We start from the raw sequence: 22,101 nt of genomic DNA on the forward strand, positions 1-22,101 counted from the left end.
TAAAGATACTATGATCTGCTATCAACAGCCGGCTGGGTGACAGGCTGGATATTCTATCCTTGTAGTCTCCCCAGCCTGGCCAGCAAGAGTGTGCAGACCAGAGCTCCGCGCTGTGTCGTCCACGAAATGCCTCAGCTCCAGAGGCGGTCGATGAGCGTTAATGCTCCGGGGCACACATATAACCGGGCTACTGATGTCTGCATCATATTGTGCCGGGCCAGCAGGCATCACGTACTGATTGGAGAGTGGGTCTGTGACGGAATGTCTCCCAGCTCTGCAGAACTGGTAAGTACAGCTCTCCCTGCCTCGGTGGGCCTGAGCAACTGGACATTCCCTGGGAGGTCGACTCAGGGGTCTCTCACCTCCCTCTCTTCTCTCCCTGTTCTTCCCCTCCCCCCCCCTTCCTGTGGGGGATGCTGCATAGGCTGCTGAGAGGTGTGTGTGCCATAGACAGGTGCTCTCCGGAGGGGGCTCTCACCTGGCTGGATGTGCCCTGGATGTGTGTAGGTCTCTCCCTGGAGGTATCTGGAGGCTGTGTCTGTTGATCACTGTAGCGCTGTTCACCTCCATTTATCTGCCTGTTTTGTTTCACTGTCCCTCATGGTATATAGTACTCAGCGGCCATCTTTGGGGCAAGGAGCAGCATGCTTCTCTGTAGTTCGGCGGCCATTTTCCCTGTGATTATGTCCTTTATACTGGACGCTTGGCGGACATTTTCTTAAAGCCTGAACTCATTTTTGAACAGTTTCAGCGGCATTTGCAGCAGCTCTGCATAGCACAGTGTGGTCGCCTATGCACCTGGGACACAGGCATTACTATCTGGACAGCGCAGAACCAGTCAGGGGGTGGTGAATCCTGGCAGACAGGGGAGGGTCAGCATGGCTTCAGAAACTGGTGTTTCTTCTCCCAAAATCCAGGTAATTGCAACCGGTTCGCCTGCAGACTGTGCAGTGCCTCTGGACGCTTTGTCGGCGGTCCTTAATTAATTTTTTGCCAAGATGGAGGTGGTGCGTGGGCACAAGGGTGGTAAAAAATTGCCCCTGTCCCCATCCCCGTCCTCCGGGGAGAGCTCTGATACAGACTCTGGTCCTGCTGAGGCTGGTGACCCCTGCTCTGTTGTTTCAGATGACACTGACCAGGACCGATCGGACAGTGAGGATGAGTCCGGGGTCCATGCACGACAAAGTGCTTGTTGGACCACTTATCACAGGTGTGCGTGATACCCTGAAGATTCAGGAGCCAGCAGATCCTTCTGCTGATGTAGCGGTCCCTTTTGGGTCCCGTAAGCCAGTCCGTTCACCCAAGGTGTTCCCCTATCTGACTTATTTTGATAAGTTCATTTACAAGGAATGGGGTCGACTGCAACAGACCTTTTTGGTCCCCAAATACATGACGGGGCTTTACCCCTTAGGAGACTCCCACCGACAGGAAGGCTGAGGCAGTGGCTCGTTCCTTGTTTACGGTTGTGGGGTCAACCATGCGACCAGTACTGGCATCCGCACTTGTGTCTCAGACACTAACCGAGTGGGCAAAACTTTTGCACCGTGGATTGGGGGAGCAACATGCTTCTCCTGTCTGCGTGGAACTAGCAGACCATTTAGTACAAGGCCTAAAGTACATTTGTGATGCAGCCCTGGATACCCTTCCTCTGTTATCCAGGGCTTCAGTGTCAGCAGTGGTGCTGAGGCGCCTGATTTGGCTAAAATGCTGGTCTGCTGACCAGGCATCCAAAAAAGCCCTGACGGATATTCCCTTCCTTGGCGACCGGCTCTTTGGGGCCTCATTGGATGACATTATTAAAAATGCCACAGGTGGTAAGAGTACTCTATTCCCACAGGCCAGGAAGGCTAAGGAGCCACGCCATAGGCAAGGGCCCTCGTTCTCCGCTCACAAACGGCTTTTTCGTCCGCCCAGGACTTTGACCAAGCGTCCCTGGAACCGCAAGCCTGCAAGCAAAAGTGCTACCGCATGAAAGTTTGCCCCCGCCCGCAACTTGGGTGGGGGGGGGGGGTTGCCTTGGGAAGTTTGCAGCCCGGTGGGCCTCTCGGCTGTCCGACCAATGGGTCTGCGATCTGATTTCCTCAGGCTACAAGATAGAGTTCCTCTCTTGGCCGCAAAACAGATTCTTCCCCTCCAGCATACCCGTATTCCCGGCTCACCGGGAGGCCCTATTGGGGGCGGTAAGGGACCTGCTGAGTCGCGGGGTGATTGTACCTGTTCCAGAATCGGAAAGTTTCCAGGGGTTCTACTCAAACCTGAACGTACCCCAAAAAGGAAGGGGTACGTCCAATCTTAGACCTGAAAGCCCTCAATTACGTTGTGAAAGTACAGAGGTTCAGAATGGAATCAGTTCACTCAGTAGTCGCTGCACTCCATCAAGGCGACTTCCTGGCATCCTTGGACATCCAGGATGCGTACCTCTTCGGCATCAGAGGTTTCTGCGATTTGCAGTCGGGGAAGCCCACTACCAGTTTGTGGCTCTCCCTTTTGGTTTGGCATCGCCCATCCCCCCCGAGTCTTTACCAAGGTATTGGCTCCTGTTTTGGCGTTGCTGCGGCAATGCGGGATCGCAATCGTGGGATACCTAGACGATCTCCTGAGAGCATCTTCCGCCTCAGAGTTAGAGGAGGATGTGGCGATCACCATGCAGACCCTGCAGGAATTTGGGTGGCTGTTGAACCTAAAAAAGTCGGTGATTGTACCAACTCAGCAATTGGAGTACCTAGGCTTACTGCTGGACTCCATGGAAGCGAGAGTGTTTCTCCCTTCAGACAAGCTGCAGACTCTCACAGCCGCGGTAAAACTGTTGATGAACCGCAGGTGGTCGTCGCTACACTTCTGCATGCGAGTCCAGGGACTCATGGTGGCCTCATTCAAGGCAGTACTGTATGCCCAGTTTCACACCAGAGTCTTGCAGAAGGAGATTTTGACAAAGTGGGACAAATCTCCGTTGTCCCTGGATCAGCAGATTCAGGTGAGCCAGTTAGTCAGGGATTAGAGCTGCATGAATCTGGCTAAAATGAGAATCGCACTTTTTTTGCTTACAAGATAGATCATGAAGTGTCAGAAAAAAATTTAGACTTTAAGTGGTTAAACTTCCTGCATTTACACATGGTTGAAAGCTTGGCAGACTGCCCAGATTATTTGTTTACACAAGAAGTTCTATCCCCTTGATCTAAGAAGTAAGCTTAGTTACAATGTTTCAAGTTCTAAACTTGGCAGATTGCGGGATGCTTTCTTTTAACAGCTGAGTAAACAGATAATCTCTCCACTTCTTTATATGAAAGAATCACCTACTCTCAGCAGGAGAGATCTTGGGGGGGTGAATCGAGATCACAAATTTTTTTTTAACAATCGTGCAGCTCTATAAGGCATTCCCTGCTCTGGTGGCTGAGGTCCCAGGCACTTCGGTCCAGGAAGTCTTTCCTAGCTCTGAAATGGACAGTGATTGCAACGGACTCCAGCCTAACTGGCTGGGGTGATGTAATGGGAGTTCAGTCGACCCGCAGAGTGGAGGCCGAGGGGACACCAGTAATACTGATTGTCCCAGCGTCCCTGGTACGCAGACCTAGTGCGCCTGGTGGCAGATGCCCCTTGGTGACTGCCGTTACGAGAAGACCTTCTGTCTCAAAGTCCGATTCTCCATCCTGCTTTACCATCGCTGGTTTTAACGGCATGGCTATTGAGAGGCAGTTGTTCACGAACCGGGGTCTTTCGGATCCCAACTATGCTGACAGCACAGTAATCTTCCCGGAAGATATACAGTGCCTTGCGAAAGTATTCGGCCCCCTTGAACTTTTCAACCTTTTGCCACATTTCAGGCTTCAAACATAAAGATATAACATTTTTATTTTTTGTGAAGAATCACCAACAAGTGGGACACAATTGTGAAGTGGAACGAAATGTATTTGATTTTTTTAAAAATTAACTAATAAAAAAATGAAAAGTGGGGCGTGCAAAATTATTCGGCCCCCTTGCGTTAATACTTTGTAGAGCCACCTTTTGCAGCGATTACAGCTGCAAGTCGCTTGGGGTATGTCTCTATCAGTTTTGCACATCGAGAGACTGAAATTCCTGCCCATTCTTCCTTGCAAAACAGCTCAAGCTCAGTGAGGTTGGATGGAGAGCGTTTGTGAACAGCAGTTTTCAGCTCTTTCCACAGATTCTCGATTGGATTCAGGTCTGGACTTTGACTTGGCCATTCTAACACCTGGATACATTATTTGTGAACCATTCCTTTGTAGATTTTGCTGTATGTTTGGGATCATTGTCTTGTTGGCAGATAAATCTCTGTCCCAGTTTCAGGTCTTTTGCAGACTCCAACAGGTTTTCATCCAGAATGGTCCTGTATTTGGCTGCATCCATCTTCCCCTCAATTTTAACCATCTTCCCTGTCCCTGCTGGAGAAAAGCAGGCCCAAACCATGATGCTGCCACCACCATGTTTGACAGTGGGGATGGTGTGTTGAGGGTGATGAGCTGTGTTGCTTTTACGCCAAACATATCGTTTTTGCATTGTGGGCAAAAAGTTCGATTTTGGTTTCATCTTACCAGAGCACCTTCTTCCACATGTTTGGTGTGTCTCCCAGGTGGCTTGTGGCAAACTTTAGACAAGACTTTTTATGGATATCTTTGAGAAATGGCTTTCTTCTTGCCACTCTTCCATAAAGGCCAGATTTGTGCAATGTACGACTGATTGTTGTCCTATGGACAGACTCTCCCACCTCAGCTGTAGTTCTCTACAGTTCATCCAGAGTGTTCATGGGCCTCTTGGCTGCATCTCTGATCAGTCTTCTCCTTGTCTGAGCTGAAAGTTTAGAGGGACAGCCAGGTCTTGGTAGATTTGCAGTGGTCTGATACTCCTTCCATTTCAAAATGATCGCTTGCACAGTGCTCCTTGGGATGTTTAAAGCTTGGGAAATCTTTTTGTATCCAAATCCGGCTTTAAACTTTTCCACAACAGTATTACGGACCTGCCTGGTGTGTTCCTTGGTCTTCATGATGCTCTCTGCGCTCCTTTTCCATATCCAGGATCCTGCTGTTTCTACCGCAAGGAGTAGACCAGAAATTGGCTTTAAGAACCATTAAAGGACAAATATCGGCTTTGGCTGTTTTTTTTTTTTTTTTTTTTTCCAGCGACCCCCTTGCATCTCACTCTCTAGTGAGCACTTTTGTTCAAGGGGTCCGACATGTCATTCCTCCGGTGCGTCCACCGTTACCCCCGTGGTATCTGAACCTGGTGTTATCGGCGCTTCAAAAACCACCATTTGAAAATATGAGAGAGATCCCTCTGTTGACTCTTTCCCAGAAAATGGCCATTACTTCGGCCAGGAGGGTTTCGGAACTGGCGGCCTTGTCTTTTCTGCCGAATGTCTTCATTCCACATCAATGAAGACATTGTGTTACCATCTCTGTGTCCGAAGCCGACACATCCTAGGGAGGTGGCTATCACTCCCTGGATGTGGTTGGGGCTCTGAGTCTGACTCCTTGTTTGTTTCGGTGGCTGGTCCAGTGGTGTCGTCGGCCACCATTTCCAGGGGGATCAGACAGATTGTAGTACAGGGCTACGCCTTGAAGGGGGAGATGCCCCCCTTTCCGGTCACGGCCCACTCCACAAGGGCAATCGGAACGTCTTGGGCTTTCTGACATTAAGCGTCTGTCGCTCAAGTGTGTAAAGCGGCGACTTGGTCATCTGTTCACACTTTTACAAAATTCTACAAGGTAGATGTCAGTGCATCGGCTGATGCCTGTTTTGGCCGCAAAGTTTTGCAGACGGCTGTATAATTGCAATTGCACATACATTTTTTCCTGTTTTTTTGGGGGGTAAAAATGCACTACTTTAAGTAACTGCACTGTTGTGTTTGTTACCGCAGTTCTGGTGCAGTTTGAAGGCAGTGCTTCTGTTGCATAGCACCCTGTTTTTCCCCAAACACTGTCGTTTTTGTCGGTAAAGTTTATACTAGTTCCCACATGCCATGGTGGGTGAGGTTTTATGCTGTTTAACCACCTCTCATTTTGGCACTGCTTGGGGACGTCCCAATGGATAAAAGAGAGGAGCTGCATCAGTCGATGAATATAAGAGAAAGTAGGATTTTTTGTACTCACCATAAAATCCTTTTCTCTGTAATTCACCGACTGACACAGCACCCGCCCCTCCTGTTTTTCTCTACGTTATACTGCTTGTTGACATGCTAAAGCTGCAAGGCAGGCTGTGGGGTTGTTGCCTAAGGGACCGCCTCTTGGGCGGAACTAGAAAGTTCTGTTTTTTTTTATTACATGTTAACATGTCATGCCTAGTCCTCTCCTAAAGGTGGCGTAACAACCCAATGGTCTAAAGAGAGGAGCTGTGTTAGTCGGTGAATTAGAGAAAAGGATTTTACGTTGAGTTACCAAAAATCCAATTTTTTTTAAAAAAATTTAAATTATTTTAAGAATATGAATGCTAAAAAATTGCACTGTAAAAATGTCACTGGCAGTGAGGGGGTTAACCACTAGGGGACTTTGCAGGGGTTAAGTGTGTCCTAGGGAGTGATTCTAACTGGGGGAGGGGCGTGGCTGTGTGTGACACGTAATCACAGGGAGAGCTGATCAATGATAGTGTCGCTAGGCAGAATGGGGAAATGCTTGTTTACATTAGCATCTCCCCATTTTTCCTCACCGTGAGACCATCGTGGGTATCCCTGCGGACATCGGGTCCACGGGACCTGCGATCACGGTCTCGGAGCTCCCGACGTGCGCCTGCCAGCAAACCGCCTCTTGAAGGGCAACGTACAGGTACGTTAATCTGCCTGTACATGCCCTTCTGCTGCAGTATATCTGCATGAGGCGGCCGGGAAGCGGTTAAGTTGTCTCTATGGGATTTTTAATATCGCTATTGCATTTTATCCTGCAGTGTTGCTATATTACCTGGGTGATCCTGACAATTTGTCTTCCTGGTAGTAAATTTACCACGTTAAACATGGCAGCCAACCCATGCTAGCGTGGTCAGTTTACACGCTCCGCCAAACTGCTATTTGATACAGGCACACTGTGCAAGCGCACAGCTTGTCTCTATCATTGTCAGTGTAAATCCACAACCCCAACCTCATCCTCCTCTTGATTGATGGCAACTTCTTCACAAAGAGGAGGACAATCGGCTGGGGAAGCCACCGTCAATCAAGGGAAGAGGGGAAGGTGACGTCATGCCGCCGAGTAAGATTGCATTTCATTACCATGGAAATGCTGATGCTGGGTGGCAAACGTCACTTCCTGCAATAACGTAATTGCCCAGCTACATGCACGCCCACTCCCATGTCCGTAAATCGCTCTGGAATAAACAGCGACCACGAGAGCTGCATTTGCTAGAGGGAAAACAACCAAGTTTTATATAAAATCTAAAGATGGATTGATAAAGGTCATAAATGTATGTACTTTAGAACATGTATGTGTTTACTGAACTTTACAACCACTTTAAAGTGCAACTCTTAATATCTGATAAATGATGTTAAACGGCAGTTCTAACTAAAGCCTCATACACACTATCAGATTTTTTGCTGAGTTTTTCCTTCAAATTTACCAAAACCACATAATATGAGGTCAAACCTTAGGAGTTTTAATGTGTATGCAATCAGGCAGGCCCTTGCACTACATGGTTTTGGTAAATCTGAAGGAAAAACTCAAAATCTGATGGTCTATATGGGGCTTAAGAGGGCTGTAATTCTCCTATTACAGTAAATTTTACTAAAGTGTTCACATTCTTTGCGCCACCTGAACAGTGACTAGATTCTGTCAGATGCAGTTGCTGTTCAGGTATTCAAGTAGTTTTGAATACTGCAACTTAAATACAATAGCGGGCAGTGCAGAATTCTTCATCCACACTAAACAGTAATCTACTCATTTGCTCTTGTTCAGGCCAAGTACAAGGAAACGAGAAATCTAGCCATGTGTGTAGCTACCAGTGGAACGTTTGCAGATGTAATAATAGTCTACTCTCTCAACCCAATCGTTATCTATCCTTGTATTCTAGTGTTCGACACTGAATGAAAAGCTTGATCTGCTGCTTCAGACACTCCATGCTGAAGCACAAGCCACTCCGTTGTTGACGCACTTAACACCACCAATTGTTGAGGAAGAGGTGGAGGAGGAATTCTCAAGTGAAGAATCTCTATCTGAGAGCAAGGAGCATTTAGCAGACAGCATTACAAAGTCTTCCACAGCAAAGCTCAAGTCAAGGGAGCAGCTCATGATACGAGCCAACAGCTTAAAAAAAGCAGTCAGGCAAATCATAGAACAAGCTGAAAAAGGTGGGTGGTTTGTTGTGTCTCAAGTCAAAATTGAAATATGTCACACTATCTCTGTTAATATATTTTTAGCTACAGTAATCCTGGTGTAGTTGTACTTTTTTTTTTTTTTTTTTTTTTTTTTAAAGGTTACTGCTGCTAGTTCAGGTCCATCTGATCTTTTTATTCTGCTTTAGTATTGATGTTCATTCCATAATGTATATGCATTGTATACTGTATACCAGAATGAAATTTCACATTATAGCTACATATATCCCATGTCTTTCTGTTGTGTGTTCCTCTAACTCCTTTTATAAGCAATACATTTCTGTACAGTCTGCAGTATTCTATACTTAACAAATTTAGCCATAACAAAATAGCAATGTTATTTTTGTGGTTTATTACTGTACAGCAATTTTCCTTTCGCTAGCTACATATGTTTTATGTAACCATTTTTCTGTTTTCAGTCTCTATATAATTTGTATTTCAGATGCTTTTTCCCTTGTAAACATGTGCTTATGTGAGAACCCTACCTTACAACTTGCTGTGTGAAGTTGAAATGATTCATTCTGTCTGAATGGCACAATTGCATCTGATGCTTTATATAAAATTTCATACAGCCTGAGAAATTAGGGTACAGCTTGATTAGATCTTGACATGTAGCATTTCAGTCACATTAACACTCCTATATAAAATCTAATCGCCCAAGTTTTTTTTGTTATCATAATACTTATTTATTGTCCTCTTAGTGGTGGATGAGCAAAATGCACACACTGAGGAACAGGAGAACCAAGCTGCAGAGGAGTACAGAAAAGAGTTAGAAGAGTCAAAAGAAGAGGAGAAAGATGAGGACACCAGGGACTTTGATAGCTCATCAGGTAAGTTTAGTTTAATGGCTGTAAATTGTGAATTCAACATATTCAGCACTGGTATAAGTATTGGTTTTACCACAAAAGGAAGAACAGTCTTGCCTCCACTCACTCGGGCAACTTTATATAAATTAAACTGATTGTTTACTACAGTCTCAATGACTATAACAAGAAATCGGTGTGTGGGGTAAAACAAAAAAAAAAACATTCCTGACACGGCTGTGAAGCAGAGCATCGCAGCTGTGGCATGTTGTACACCCCAGCCACTCTGTCTGCAGCTAAAGGGTGTAGTGGTTTGGAGGCAGTAAAACTGGCTCGATCACAAGGTTTTCTGGGTGTTTCTCCTGTCCTGACACTTCGGGGGCTCAAGAAATGTGATAGGTAGTCAGGAAATTAGACACGTCATTTATGGGCCTTGAAAGTACAAAGTTACTACTACTCATACTGAGGAGTAGCAGAATATGTTTCAGGATGTAATTGTAAATATGCCTTTGCTGTTTGTGAGAAAGAAACGTGTTAAAATGATGACAAATTTTATTGAATTTTTAAATTTTCCAAATAATTACAACTTCAAAAAACTTACCATGCCATTACCTAAATACCTTGGACTGTCTACTTTCCAGAAAGGGGTCATTTGGGGGATATGTGTACTGTCCTGACATCTTGGGGCCTCTAGAAATGCGATTCAGGATATATATATATATATATATATATATATATATATATATATATATATATATACATACCATAGTTAGTAGACTCTCTGTAAATTTCACATAGACTAAATACACTGAGCTGGCTTTATTTTACCAAAGAAATGTAGCAGAATTTTTTTTTATTTTTTTTGCAAATATGGTTTTATTGATTTTATCAGTATATACAACAGAAAGAAAACAGTCTGGCTTCCATAACAGATAGGTAAAAGAAAGTGGCGACACCCGGTGCGCAGCACAGGTGGAAAACAAGATCCAGCATTTAGTAAACACAGAGTGCCTGAGAGTTCAGAATAATTCACATATGCACAGGAAAAGTAGCCGCTGCGGCGATCATCATATGTACACATAGAAGCCATCCTAGCTGTATATCACCACTCTGTAGCATCAAATGGGTAATCAGGAATCACCAGAGAACAAAGAGAAGAAATAGTCAGAAGAGAGAGAAAGAAAAATAATAGGTAAAGAAAGGTATTGAGGGAAGGGGAGGGGGGGGGGGCGACGGGTATATATGGCGTTAGCGGCAGGGCTCGACAAAACCCGGGCGCCAGGTCGCATTGGCGACTAGAATTAGCGACTGGCGCCTGGGGCAGCACAGCTGGGGGTATCCTGTCTCCGTGGACCCCCCCAGCGTGATTGCGTCGGGCCGTGCCGCCGGCGGCCGGTAATTGAGCCCCCGGCTTTGAGGCCTTCTGTGATGCTAGCTATTCCCTTCTGTGATCCTATTCCTTCTGGAATCTGGCGCCCTCTTGTGGTGGCCATTGGAATTACAACCATTAATGCTAATAGATCTCCTTCCATTTACTTAGAACACCTAAACATTACATACATATATGTATGTGTATATACACACACACACACACTTTTTTTCTTTTTTATTCTAACACCCTAGAGAGTAAAATGGTGGTCGTTGCAATAATGTCTGTCACACCATATTTGCACAGCGTACTTACAAGCGCACTTTTTTTGGGGAAAAAATAATTTATTTAATAAAAAAAAATAAGACAACAGTAAAGTTAGCCCAATTTTTTTATATTGTGAAAGATAATGTTACGCCCAGTAAATTGATACCCAACATGTCATGCTTCAAAATTGCGCCCGCTCATGGAATGGCGACAAACTTTTACCCTTTAAAATCTCCATAGGTGACGTTTAAAAAATTCTACAGGTTGCACGTTTTGAGTTAGAGAAGGTCTAGGGCTAGAATTATTGCTCTTACTCTACCGATCGCAGCGATACCTCACATGTGTGGTTTGAACACTGCTTTCATATATGCGTTCGCTTCTGCACGCAAGCTTGGCGGGACAGGGCGCATTTAAAATTATTTTTTTTTTTTCTTATTTTAACTTTTATTTTTATTTTTTTTCACTGTTCTTTTAAAAAAAAAATGTGTGTCACTTTTATTCCTATTACAAGGAATGTAAAAATCCTTTGTAATAGAAAAAAGCATGACAGGTCCTCTTATATATGAGATCTGGGGTCAGAGAGACCTCACATCTCATATTTACACTAAAATGCAATTAAAAAAAAAATCGTCATTTGAAAAAAATAAAACAAATAAAATGTCCCTCTAATAGCTATGGGCAATGACTTGGAGACAGGTGAGGGGCTGGGGGCGCTATCTTCCCCTCACTCGTCTCCATGTCAGGCCAGGGACAGGTCCAGATCGCCGTCACGGACTTGGCTCCTAACTTTTTTAGCTGGCTCCTAGATTCCAAGCAAATTTGTCAACCCCTGGTTAGCGGTATGTCATAGGCTCTTTCAGGGTGATTAGTAATATCACCGGATTATGCACTATCAGGTATGCAGGTGCCAAATAAGGATCTCCCCTCAGCAGAGTATTTAAATATGTTCCAGCGGGTCCAGGTCTGAAGATATATCTCATGTTTGTCCGCAGCTGTCAGAATGAGATCTTCCATTTTATTTATTTCTTCAACTTTTTTCAACCACAGTGCCACTGTAGGTGGGTTTTGCTGTTTCCACAGGAGGGGAATGCAGGCCTTGGCTGCGTTCACTAAGTGTCGCAGTATAGATTTTTTTATAAACGATAGTGTTTTATTCCTGCGCTACCACTGGTGATCTATCAAATGTCAGGGGCTGCTGCTACTACCGGAATGGATCACGCCGTATCCACTTAATATGAAACTAAAGATATGTTGGTATTGCGCTGTCCCTATATTAAATAACCCTCCGAGGGTGATAAGTATAATGCCTAGTTACATAAATCAATAGTGTAATATAAAAATATATATCTATAAATGTCTACTGAATAGTATCAAAAAGTGCAAAGTGCTACATTAAATAAAATAAAATAAACACACCACAAAGGTGATAGAATCCAAATAAATGAAAATCAATTGAACAAAGGTAAGTAACTAAAAACAGTCTCTTAAAAAATTACTATTTTGATAAAGTGCAGAAAAAAAGCAAAAAAAAAAAAAAGTAAATGCACTACAGAGTCAATTGAAAACCTCCACGGAAACACAACTGCTTCAGTTCAAAGCAAAGACAAAAAACAGTGAATTGATCATAAAGTGCCAAGTGCGTCTTATAAATGTGCAAATAAGTAAACACTCTCTTGAGGTGATATAAGTGAACCACCCTAATAATAAACAAATGATATACAAGAAAATAAGAAAGAGTATACCTAGACCAAAAAGAGGGTACCCTCTCCTGATCACATGGGAATAAACTTTAGAATAAACAAAAAATATATATAGTAGTAAACGCACTACAGAGCCAGCTGTAACATATGTTATATCAGAATGAATCCGGCCTCTATAGATTAAATATACATAATGAAATCCATCAAAAATAAAAAGATATAAATATTCAAGTCCATAAATAAACAACAGTCTCCTTTAAGTGCAAGTGCTTTGTGCAAATTCAACTGAGGTGCGGATCTCCCAGTGCTTAATCCCGCTGTGATCACACTTTAGTGGGCAGTGGCCCCTTACCTATAGCAAGGAGGGATTCGCATAGAGGTATATAGATTTCTTTATATGTCTTCTCTCCTGGTAAATTTGGTCACCTTCTCCTTTGAATTTTATTCTTATTGCTCCATAGGACCCAATAGATTAATAGAGAGGGAATACCATAGTGTAGTATTTCACAAATAGCATTTATTAAAAATTTTCATACACAGGATACTCACACATTAATAGATAGAAAAAAGCCTTTTTCTAGTAATCAGCAGCAAGTGCATCCACAGTCAGCTTCCTTTCCGTCCTTACGCGTGGCATCACATCACGTGACTTCATCAGGGATCACGAACTCCGTGAAATCCTGAGATATAGTGTGTACAGAGTCCCAAAATGTTAAGAGCTTGGGGCAGGCCCAAGAAATATGTAGAAACGTCCCCTTATCCGTGCCACATCGCCAGCACCTATCTGAGGTCTCGTCATAGCACGAAGTCTGCTGGGGGTCAAATACCATCTCATCAAAACCTTGTAGTTAGTTTCCTGCGTTTTTGTACAAATGGAAGACCTGAGTGACAGGTGGATCATCTTTTGCGTCTGTTGTGTATCAAAGTCAAGGTGGAGATCTTCGCCCCATTTCTTTATGCATGTCAGTTCAGGGAGGACAGGGGGGGTATTGAGAAGAGTATATGCCTCAGAGAGGGTCCGAGACATTGGCTCCCTACCCGAACAAAAGTTTTCGAATGTAGTGAGGGGTCTGCAATATTGATGTGGCCCATGTAAGGAGTGGAGAAAGTGATGCAGTTGTGCTGCCGGCCAGAATGACATGCGGAAGGGACCTTCTGAGTCTGTCAGTTCTGTAATGGTTGGCCATCTTTGTCCTACAACAAAATTGGATGCGATGACAATATCAGATTCCCATAGGGTCCGGAAGTTTATGGGGGTCATGCCCGGGGGAAATTTAGGGTTGCCCAGAATTGGCGTTAGGGGTGAGGTCATGGATGTCTGATGTACATTCAGTACTGCCTGCCTACATTTGCTCAATGAGTTCCCTATTAAAGGGTGTCATTTTAAGGATTGCGGCAGATCTTCCCAGCACCATAGTGCCCTATTTAAAGGGATTGCTCCTGCTTGATCTGCGCCCACAGTTTTAGATTGCTATGGCGCTGCCAGTCAATGACCCTACCCAGATGTACTGCCAGGTAGTATTTCTTCACATCTGGGATCGCAAGCCCTCCGTAACGCTTTGATAACGTCAGCAGCGATCGCGGAATACGGGCCTTCTTACCGGCCCAGACAAAGCGCATAAACAGTGCCTGGACCTGTTGAAGGAACCCCATCGGTATGTTGACTGGCAGTGCCTGGAATAAATAGAGATATTTCGGACATGCACATCTTGAGCAAGTTGCACCTCCTAAACCAGGAGTGCAAGTTCGTTTGCCATTTACTCAATAAAATCTTAGTTTCCGTAAGTAAAGGTTGGAAATTTAATTCGTATATGTGGGACAGGTCAGGTGATATTTTTGTGCCCAAATAGGTCAACGCTGTTGATGTCCACTTAAATCGGAAGTTTGCTCGGAGTGTTTGTATTGTGTTAGACGGGATGGCTATACCCATTGCTTCCGACTTCAGGAAGTTAATCTTCAGGTGGGATAGACGCCCAAAGATCTCAAATTGTTTAAGTAGATTAGGGAGAGATATCGCTGGATTTGTCAGAGAGAATAGGAGATCTGTATACCCTGTATATCCTGGTTAATTCTAATAGTCGCTAGGAAGGGCTCTAGGGAGAGAGCAAATAATATAGGGGATAAGGGGCAGCCCTGTCTTGTGCCATTTCTAATCGGGAAGGGGTCAGAGCACAGCAGAAAACATTTTGACCTAAATGTTTAAAAGAACAATTATTTTTTTGCAAAGTTTTATAACAGAAACTAAAAAAAAAAAAAAAATTTCATCATTTTCTGTATTTTTTCTTTTATATAGCAAAAAAAAGAAAAACTGTAATCATTAAAAACCAAAGCTCTTTGTCTCAGAAATTTGAAAAATTGCCTGAACTGGAAGGTGGGTGAAACAGTCCAGACTTGAAGGGGTTACTAAAGGAATGGCCCAATACTACATTAAACATAACCTGCTCGAACCCAGTGGTTGAAGATAGACCATGTTTGCTACATTGATCTTGGCCACGTCTCAGTTAATGGTTTAAAAACTGTCCAAAAAAGCTTTTTTTTTTTTTCTTTTTGATTTTAAAGTAAAGTCGGTTGTACTTTCCTTGTGTGCTAAAAACGCATAATTGCGCAGAATCCTATTTTAACTTTTCTTTTAAAAAAGAAGTGTATTAACTGTGATTTAAACTGCAGCACCTGAATTAGATCTTAGTGTGTTACCATCCTAGAATACATATTGTATACCTTCCCATGTAGCTGCTTTTCTACAACAAGTTGATCACGTGGACCAGATGGCTTTCTATCTTGTGACCACTAGTGTTAGAAAATACCCCCAACTTCCTATCCTTCGGGATATTTTACGCAAACCCTAATTTGTTGTTAACACAAGTAGAATCTTACATGTTTCCTTGGGAGAAACAAATGTGTGAGTTAAAATAAATAACCTGCTTTCATCTTTCCCTCTGAAATCTTGGTTTAGGGTCCCACCACAGCTGGCCATCATGTATTTGAGGAACTTCAAATACGTGGAATTTGCTTATTGCTGTTACATTACAGGTTAGGTAAAGCCTTCTATCCTCCAATCTCCCCCCACCCCCCCCCCTCTTCCCGTATGTATTTGGACATAAAAATGCTACCAGCAGAAACTGGTGTTCCAAGAGGAATAATGAAATATTAATTCAGGTACCAAAAAGACATGATTTTCACTCATTAAGGCTCTGTTGGTTTTTATCAGAGCATGAATAGAAAAAAGGTTATTCTTAAGGTAACTTAGTCCGGGAGCCCCATCTGTCACAGTAAAGATCAGCTGTTATACAGAGTGTGCTTGTTTTGTCATGAAATACAGATAATACAGAAGATGGTACTGCCAGATCATGAATCACAGAGATGTACAAAGGTTATGTAGCACTAACCCCCGAAGGAGCTGCTGGTTTTATTGGGCTTACCGTTACCTTCTTGTCTGCTTCTCCGTCTAGGTATTCCCGTGGTAGATGGCCCAAAGAAATGTGAAAACTGACACTGAATCTTCTTTTGGGTTATTTATTTGAAACAGAAACAGAGTCTTTCAATGAAAGGTAGAGGGTTAGGAGTAAGTTCAGGTACTTTAGACTGCGAAAATGAAAAGTCTCTTACAGGAAAATCCAGAGAATAGCAACCGTTTCACAACTGGATTTTACAACCCCCGGCTAGACTTCCTCTCGCTAGGCCTAGCAGCCGGTAGGTTGTTCGGTAAAGTCTCTGCCACAGACTTATGATGTACACTTGAGCTTGAGCATAGGATGTTTGACAAAGTCCCTGCAATTGCGCTGCCTCGGGCCAGCCAACCAAGAGACTCTAAATGCATGGTTCCGCACCCCAGGCCAGGAGGGCCATGGGGCTGGGTCAGGAGGGCTACCAGAACCGAACAGACAGAAAATGATCTCCGGAACCACGAAGCACGTGATGTCGGTACCTTAAATACCACCTCCCAGAATGCACAGCAGGAGAACACTCCCACTGGGCTGGTTCCGAGAGAACAGTGGCATTCAATACACAAAGCTAAACTGTGTTCTTACTCTTGCCGGCAATGACAGCGACTCCTGCGGTCAAGGAGAACCCAGTGCAACCCAGCTGGACTGTACTGAAACCAGAAATTTAGAACATTAGCCCCAAAACCCAACTGTGGTTTCAGGAAAATTAACTTTGGAAAAAAACACAGCGCCTGCTCATCAGGAGCTAGCGCTACAGTTACAATGTAAGTGAATGATATCTTCTATACACTTTTTATGCTCTTTAAAGTAAACAGAAAAGCTTTCTCAAAAATGGCATGCTTACCTTTTTCTCTCGGGTTTTGAAGACAAGTAAGAGAACTGTGCTTTTAATGGAAAGTGTATTTGTTTTCTTTTTAGGAACAATGGCTACTGTATAGCCTTAGGGGTGTTAATACAAGCTGGGAGTTAGCAATTCACACCCTAAACTTTACTTGCATTGTATTTGCTGCATTATCGTCAATAGTTCATTTTTCAGTCTCTATTGCCAGCGTAGGATTCCCAGTGCTTGCACTTCACTTTTCTTAATGCACCTGAATTAAATTGGCAGTATTGGGTGTGTGTAGCATAAGTTAATAGAAGTTGGTTACCCTTTGAGTTCAGAATAGAGATTTTCCCCAAAATGTCCTGTGTGGACACAGGTCCTAATCAAGAATTTAAATTTTTACTTTTAAAGGGAATGTAATGTTTTATACAGATTTTCTTTTATATGCTCAGGACTAAAAAATAGTTATATTTTCAGTTGAGAAAAAAAATATTACATGTTCATGGTTTACAAACTTAATAAATAAGTCAGCAGGTAGAGCTTTAGGCTGTTCACATTTCCTAGTTTTATTGCCTCCTGGTGGGAAAGCCAAAATTAACAAACCATAAATGGGGTTGTAAAGTCAGAAGGTTTTTATTTTAATGCATTCTATACATTAACCACTTCAGCCCTAGAAGATTTGGCTGCTCAATGTCCAGGCAATTTTTTGTGATAAGGGCACTGTGTTGCTTTGACAATTGCTCGGTTGTGCAACGCTGTACCTAAACAAAATTTAAATCCTTTTTTTCCCCACAAATAGACCTTTCTTTTGGTGGTATTTGATCACCTCTGATGTTTTTATTTTTTGCGCTATAAACAAAAGAAAAATGACAATTTTGAAAATAACACCATCTTTTACATTTTGCTTTTTTTTTTTTCTTTAACTGATTTTTTCCTCAGTTTAGACAGATATGTATTCTTCTACATATTTTTGTAAAAAAAAATCAAAAAAAAATCACAGTAAGCATATATTGATTGATTTGCGCAAAAGTTATAGCGTCTACAAAATAGGGGATAGATTTATGGCATTTTTATTATTTATTTATTTTTACTAGTAATGGCGATCTGCAATTTTCATCGGTACTGCGATATTGTGGTGGACAAATTGGACACACTTGACACATTTTTGGGACCGTTGACAACTATACAGAGATCAGTGCTATGAAAATGCACTGATTTCCCTATAAATTTCACTGGTAGGGAAGGGGTTAACACTAGGGGGTGATCAAGGGGTTAACTGTGTTCCCTAGGTGTGTTCTAACTGTAGGGGGATGGGACTGTCCAGGAGGAGAGAGATCGGTGTTCATATTTAGTATCTGTCCTACTCCCCTGAAAGACCTGGGATTCTGTCACGAGCGATCGCGGGAGCCCGGCGGTCATTGCTTCCACCGGGCACTCACATTGGCTGTGCTGCAGTCGTGTGCATGCTCCCAGTGGCCAAAAGGAAAAAGCAACGTAAGTTACTTCGATTTGCTAAGTAAAACTGTGGCGGATGGTTCGGGAAGTGGTTAAGATAAAAAGCCTTCTGTGTGCTGCAGCCCCACTAATACTTACCGGAGCCCCATCTCTGTCCAGCGATGTCCACAAGGGTCTTGCCCATCTGAGACTCTCCCTCCTGATTGGCAGAGACACAGCAGCGGCTCCAACTGCTGTCAATTAAAGTCAGTTGGCCAATCAGGAGAGGGAGGGGTAGGGGTCGGGCCATGGCTCGATGTCTGAATGGACACACAGAGCTATGACTCGGCTTGGTTGCCCCCATAGCAAGCTGCTTGCTGTGGGGGCATTCGACAGGAGGAAGGAGCCAGGAGCACAGATAAATGACTCGAGAAGAGGAGGCTCTGGGCTTCTCTGTGCAAAGCAACTGCACAGAGCAGGTACGTATAACATGTTTGTTATTTTTATAGAAAAATAAACAAGGCTTTTTACCATCACTTTAATAGCTCATATTTAAATTTTCACACACAATTGAATTAATGAGAGGAGTGACTAATTTCCTTCAGCGATGGCAAGCCTGCTTGAAGGGAGGTGACTAATGCTGTGCTTTTTAGCTGAACTCTAGTGCATTGCGAATACTTTGTATTTTTTGTTCATTTAATTTAAAAATAATTGTATGCATATAGTTTAAAAAATATATGTCTGTTTAAAATATACACCAGGGATATGCAATTAGCGGTCCTCCAGATGTTGCAAAAATACAAGTCCCATCATGCATCTCCCTCTGGGTGTCATGCTTGTGCCTGTCAGTCTTGCTGTGCCTCATGGGACTTGTAGTTCTGCAACAGCTGGAGGTCCCCTAATTGCATATCCCTAATATACACTTTTACAATTGCAATGAATGATAAAAAAAACATCTTTTTACTAAAACATAGTTTACTTTATACATTCCATTGGGAATGACATCTTTATTTAGACATGTATTCTTCTAGTGAAGAGATGTAAATGACTCTATTGATGTGTCATTGTTGATCATCATGTTGCCTAGAGCCCCTTTCTTTCTGGTTTACTGAACTGTTAGCTGATATGTAAATGTGTATGTTTGCTCTTATAAGGGCTGTCCATCTCTTTCAGGCAAAGCTCCTCCACGTTCTCCAGACAGACGTACTAATAGAAGCATACATTCTCACACAGGCTCATTCTCGAGCCCACCCTTGGCATCTAGCAAAGAGAATCTTCCTGTTTTAAACACAAGAATAATCTGTCCAGGTAATGCAGAATTTGCGTTGGTCCAACATATCCGTTTTAATTAGGTACAATAGAACTGTGAGATTCCATGAACAAGGAAAACGTTAATATGATTTTATCTTCAGTACTGGTATTTGGCTATTGCTTTTGTGCTGGCTTTTTCATAGCTTGGTCATTATAGTAACTATTTAGTTGGCTAATTTTACCATTGATTTTTGAACAATTGGGAATGAACTCTGACTAATGTTGGGCAGTAAACTATACTATTCAGTGAGTTACAACTTTTTATATTTCCCTAAGCTCTGCTTGTGCTTGCTTCCATAGGTCTAAGAGCTGGCTTGGCGGCTTCAATTGCTGGTAGCTCCATCATCAACAAAATGTTATTGGCAAATATGGATGCCATTGGTGCTTCTCCTTTCATTGATCCAGATTCTGATACCTTGTAAGATATTTTTTTTCTGTTTTAATAAATGTTTACTAAAGTAATTGGAAAGGTTCTGATTTATTTAAAAATGGAAATAAACATGTACAGTAAAACCTTGGTTTGAGAGCAACTTTGAAAGTGATTTGTAAAACAAGCAAAAAATGTTTTAATAATTTTGACTTGATAAACAAGCAATGTATTGATATACATGTAGCGTCATGGCACAACGGAGCATAAAAGAGGAGAGGCGCCTCTAAGTGTAGCAATATGGTGACATTTAATGAAGGTGCAAGTATACAGGCATCCAGGGTAAAGCTGTCCACATAGACAATCCTCCGTACCACCATCAACAACATCCCTTCCACACTGTGCTCCACAAGTGCTTCAAGCCTCACTTTCAGATTGCTCTACTGCAGGGTAGTCATCCCAGTCATGATAGCAGAATGACAGCGGTGAGAGCTGGCGGTGCAGAGGATGGTCTACGTGGACAACTTTACCCCGGATGCCTGCATACTTACATGTGCCTGTTTTAATCATCAACTATGTGATTTGGTAAATGTACCTTTATTAAATGTAACCGTAATGCTACATTTAGAGGAGCCTCTCTTCTCTTTTATAGTCTGTAGCTTTTTCTGGATTTTACTTTTAATACCCTTGTGGATGGACATTTTATGATTACACAACCTATCACATGTGGAACAAATCATCTGAGTTGCCATTATTTCTTATGGGGAAATTCGCTTTGATATACAAATGCTTTGGATTACAAACATGTTTCGGGAACAAATTTTGCTCGCAATCCAAGGTTTTACTGTACTTGCCTGCTCCATGCAAAGGTTTTGCACAGAGCAGCCCGATCCTCCTCTCTGCAGTTCCCCCGCCGGCTATCTCGGCTCTTTCCTTCCACCGAGTTCCCTCGTAGAAAGCCACTTTCTATGGGGACACTTGTGTAGGCTGGCTCCCAAGCCGCACTGTTTGCATCTATTGACACAGACAACAAGCTTGACCCTGCCCCCTTGCAATGGTTCCCGCTGCTATCAATCTGCTTTGTGAGGACTGACAGAGCTGCTGCTCTCATTCACAGCGTTGGATTGAGATCGGGGCTCAGTTAAGTATAGGGGATAGGTGGGAGGATCTTTAACAGAAGTGTTTTTTTTTTTTTTACCCTAATGCATATAATCTTTTAAGGTAAAAAACCTTAAGGCTTTAGAACCTCTTTACATAAACGATGCACCATAATAGAGGTACATAATTTTTCAATCATACAGGAGTAAATAAAAAAAACAGACAACTCTTGACAGGTTCATAATTTTGAGACATGATGTCAATGCGAATAGCAACCATGAACAATCAGTTATAATATGTAGGCGTAATTTCTTTTTGTGTCAATGGGAGTAGACAATCCCTTTTTGATTTAGCAGTTGGCTTTTAGTCATTTAAATGGACCATCTTGATCACCTCCAAACATTGGGCACTCCTCCAGGGTCACTAAAATATTTTCTTTATCGTACATCATGGGACACAGGGCCTTAAGTAATTACTTGGGTTATAGCCCACCTTCAGGTGATGGACACTGGTATACCCAATCCAGGAAGTTCACTCCCTATGTAACCCCTCCTCCTTCCAGGAGCACATCAGTTATTTTTGCCAGTGTCTAAGGTGTTGGTCACAAGTCAAGATGTGCTCTGAGGCGCTCCAGGAGGGATCCATGCTGGATTTAAATAGTCTCCATAGACCAGATCCATCCAAAATGCCTCTGAGGCCTAAGTGGATGGTACCTGTGGCCTCGTATCCGAAGCATGAGTTTTTCCCTGTAACACCTCTTTGTAGGGCTGGTCCCCAAGAACCCAGGGCTTAGGTCTTGCTACATTACCTAAAGCTTTCCTGGTGGGGTGCTTTTAGAGGTCCAAGGGAGTTGGAACCCCCATATCTAGGGACCCGGTCCTTGAAGGTTTGCTTAACGCAGCCCGTCGTGAAGGTGGTATGTCTGTTAATTCAGCAAATCCTGCAGCGGGGATAAGGGAAGAAACTTAGTAACTGAAAAGTCCACCTATGTATTCTTCTATTAGGGAAAATTTTTTGTCATGCCTTAAATTCTCCACTGGGGTGGGGGCGGAGGTCCCACTGTTTTATGATACTGCTACTATTGTCACTGTTTTTACTGCTGTTTGTTTGCATGCTGCTATGAAGTCTCTGCCTCCCCCCCCCCCCCCCCCCCCCCCTCGTATTGGCTCTGTAGACCCGAA

The 22,101-nt window shown here is 43.1% G+C and overlaps 1 protein-coding gene across 2 annotated transcripts in view; it reads left to right on the forward strand.

The window, feature by feature from the left end:
* The window catches only part of DGKH (diacylglycerol kinase eta), a 363,187-nt gene that overhangs the window by 233,269 nt on the left and 107,817 nt on the right, over positions 1–22,101 (forward strand). For both annotated transcript variants that reach the window (XM_077483186.1, XM_077483187.1), the window contains exons 15-18: positions 8,005–8,281; positions 9,007–9,135; positions 19,318–19,452; positions 19,756–19,873. In XM_077483186.1, coding sequence (XP_077339312.1) covers positions 8,005–8,281; positions 9,007–9,135; positions 19,318–19,452; positions 19,756–19,873 — 659 coding nt within the window. The remainder of the gene's footprint in view (positions 1–8,004; positions 8,282–9,006; positions 9,136–19,317; positions 19,453–19,755; positions 19,874–22,101) is intronic.

The sequence above is a fragment of the Lithobates pipiens genome, unplaced genomic scaffold (genome assembly GCF_037356315.1).
Source record: "Lithobates pipiens isolate NorthernLeopardFrog02 unplaced genomic scaffold, aLitPip1_a1.2 Scaffold_16, whole genome shotgun sequence".
NCBI classification, from domain to species: domain Eukaryota; kingdom Metazoa; phylum Chordata; class Amphibia; order Anura; family Ranidae; genus Lithobates; species Lithobates pipiens.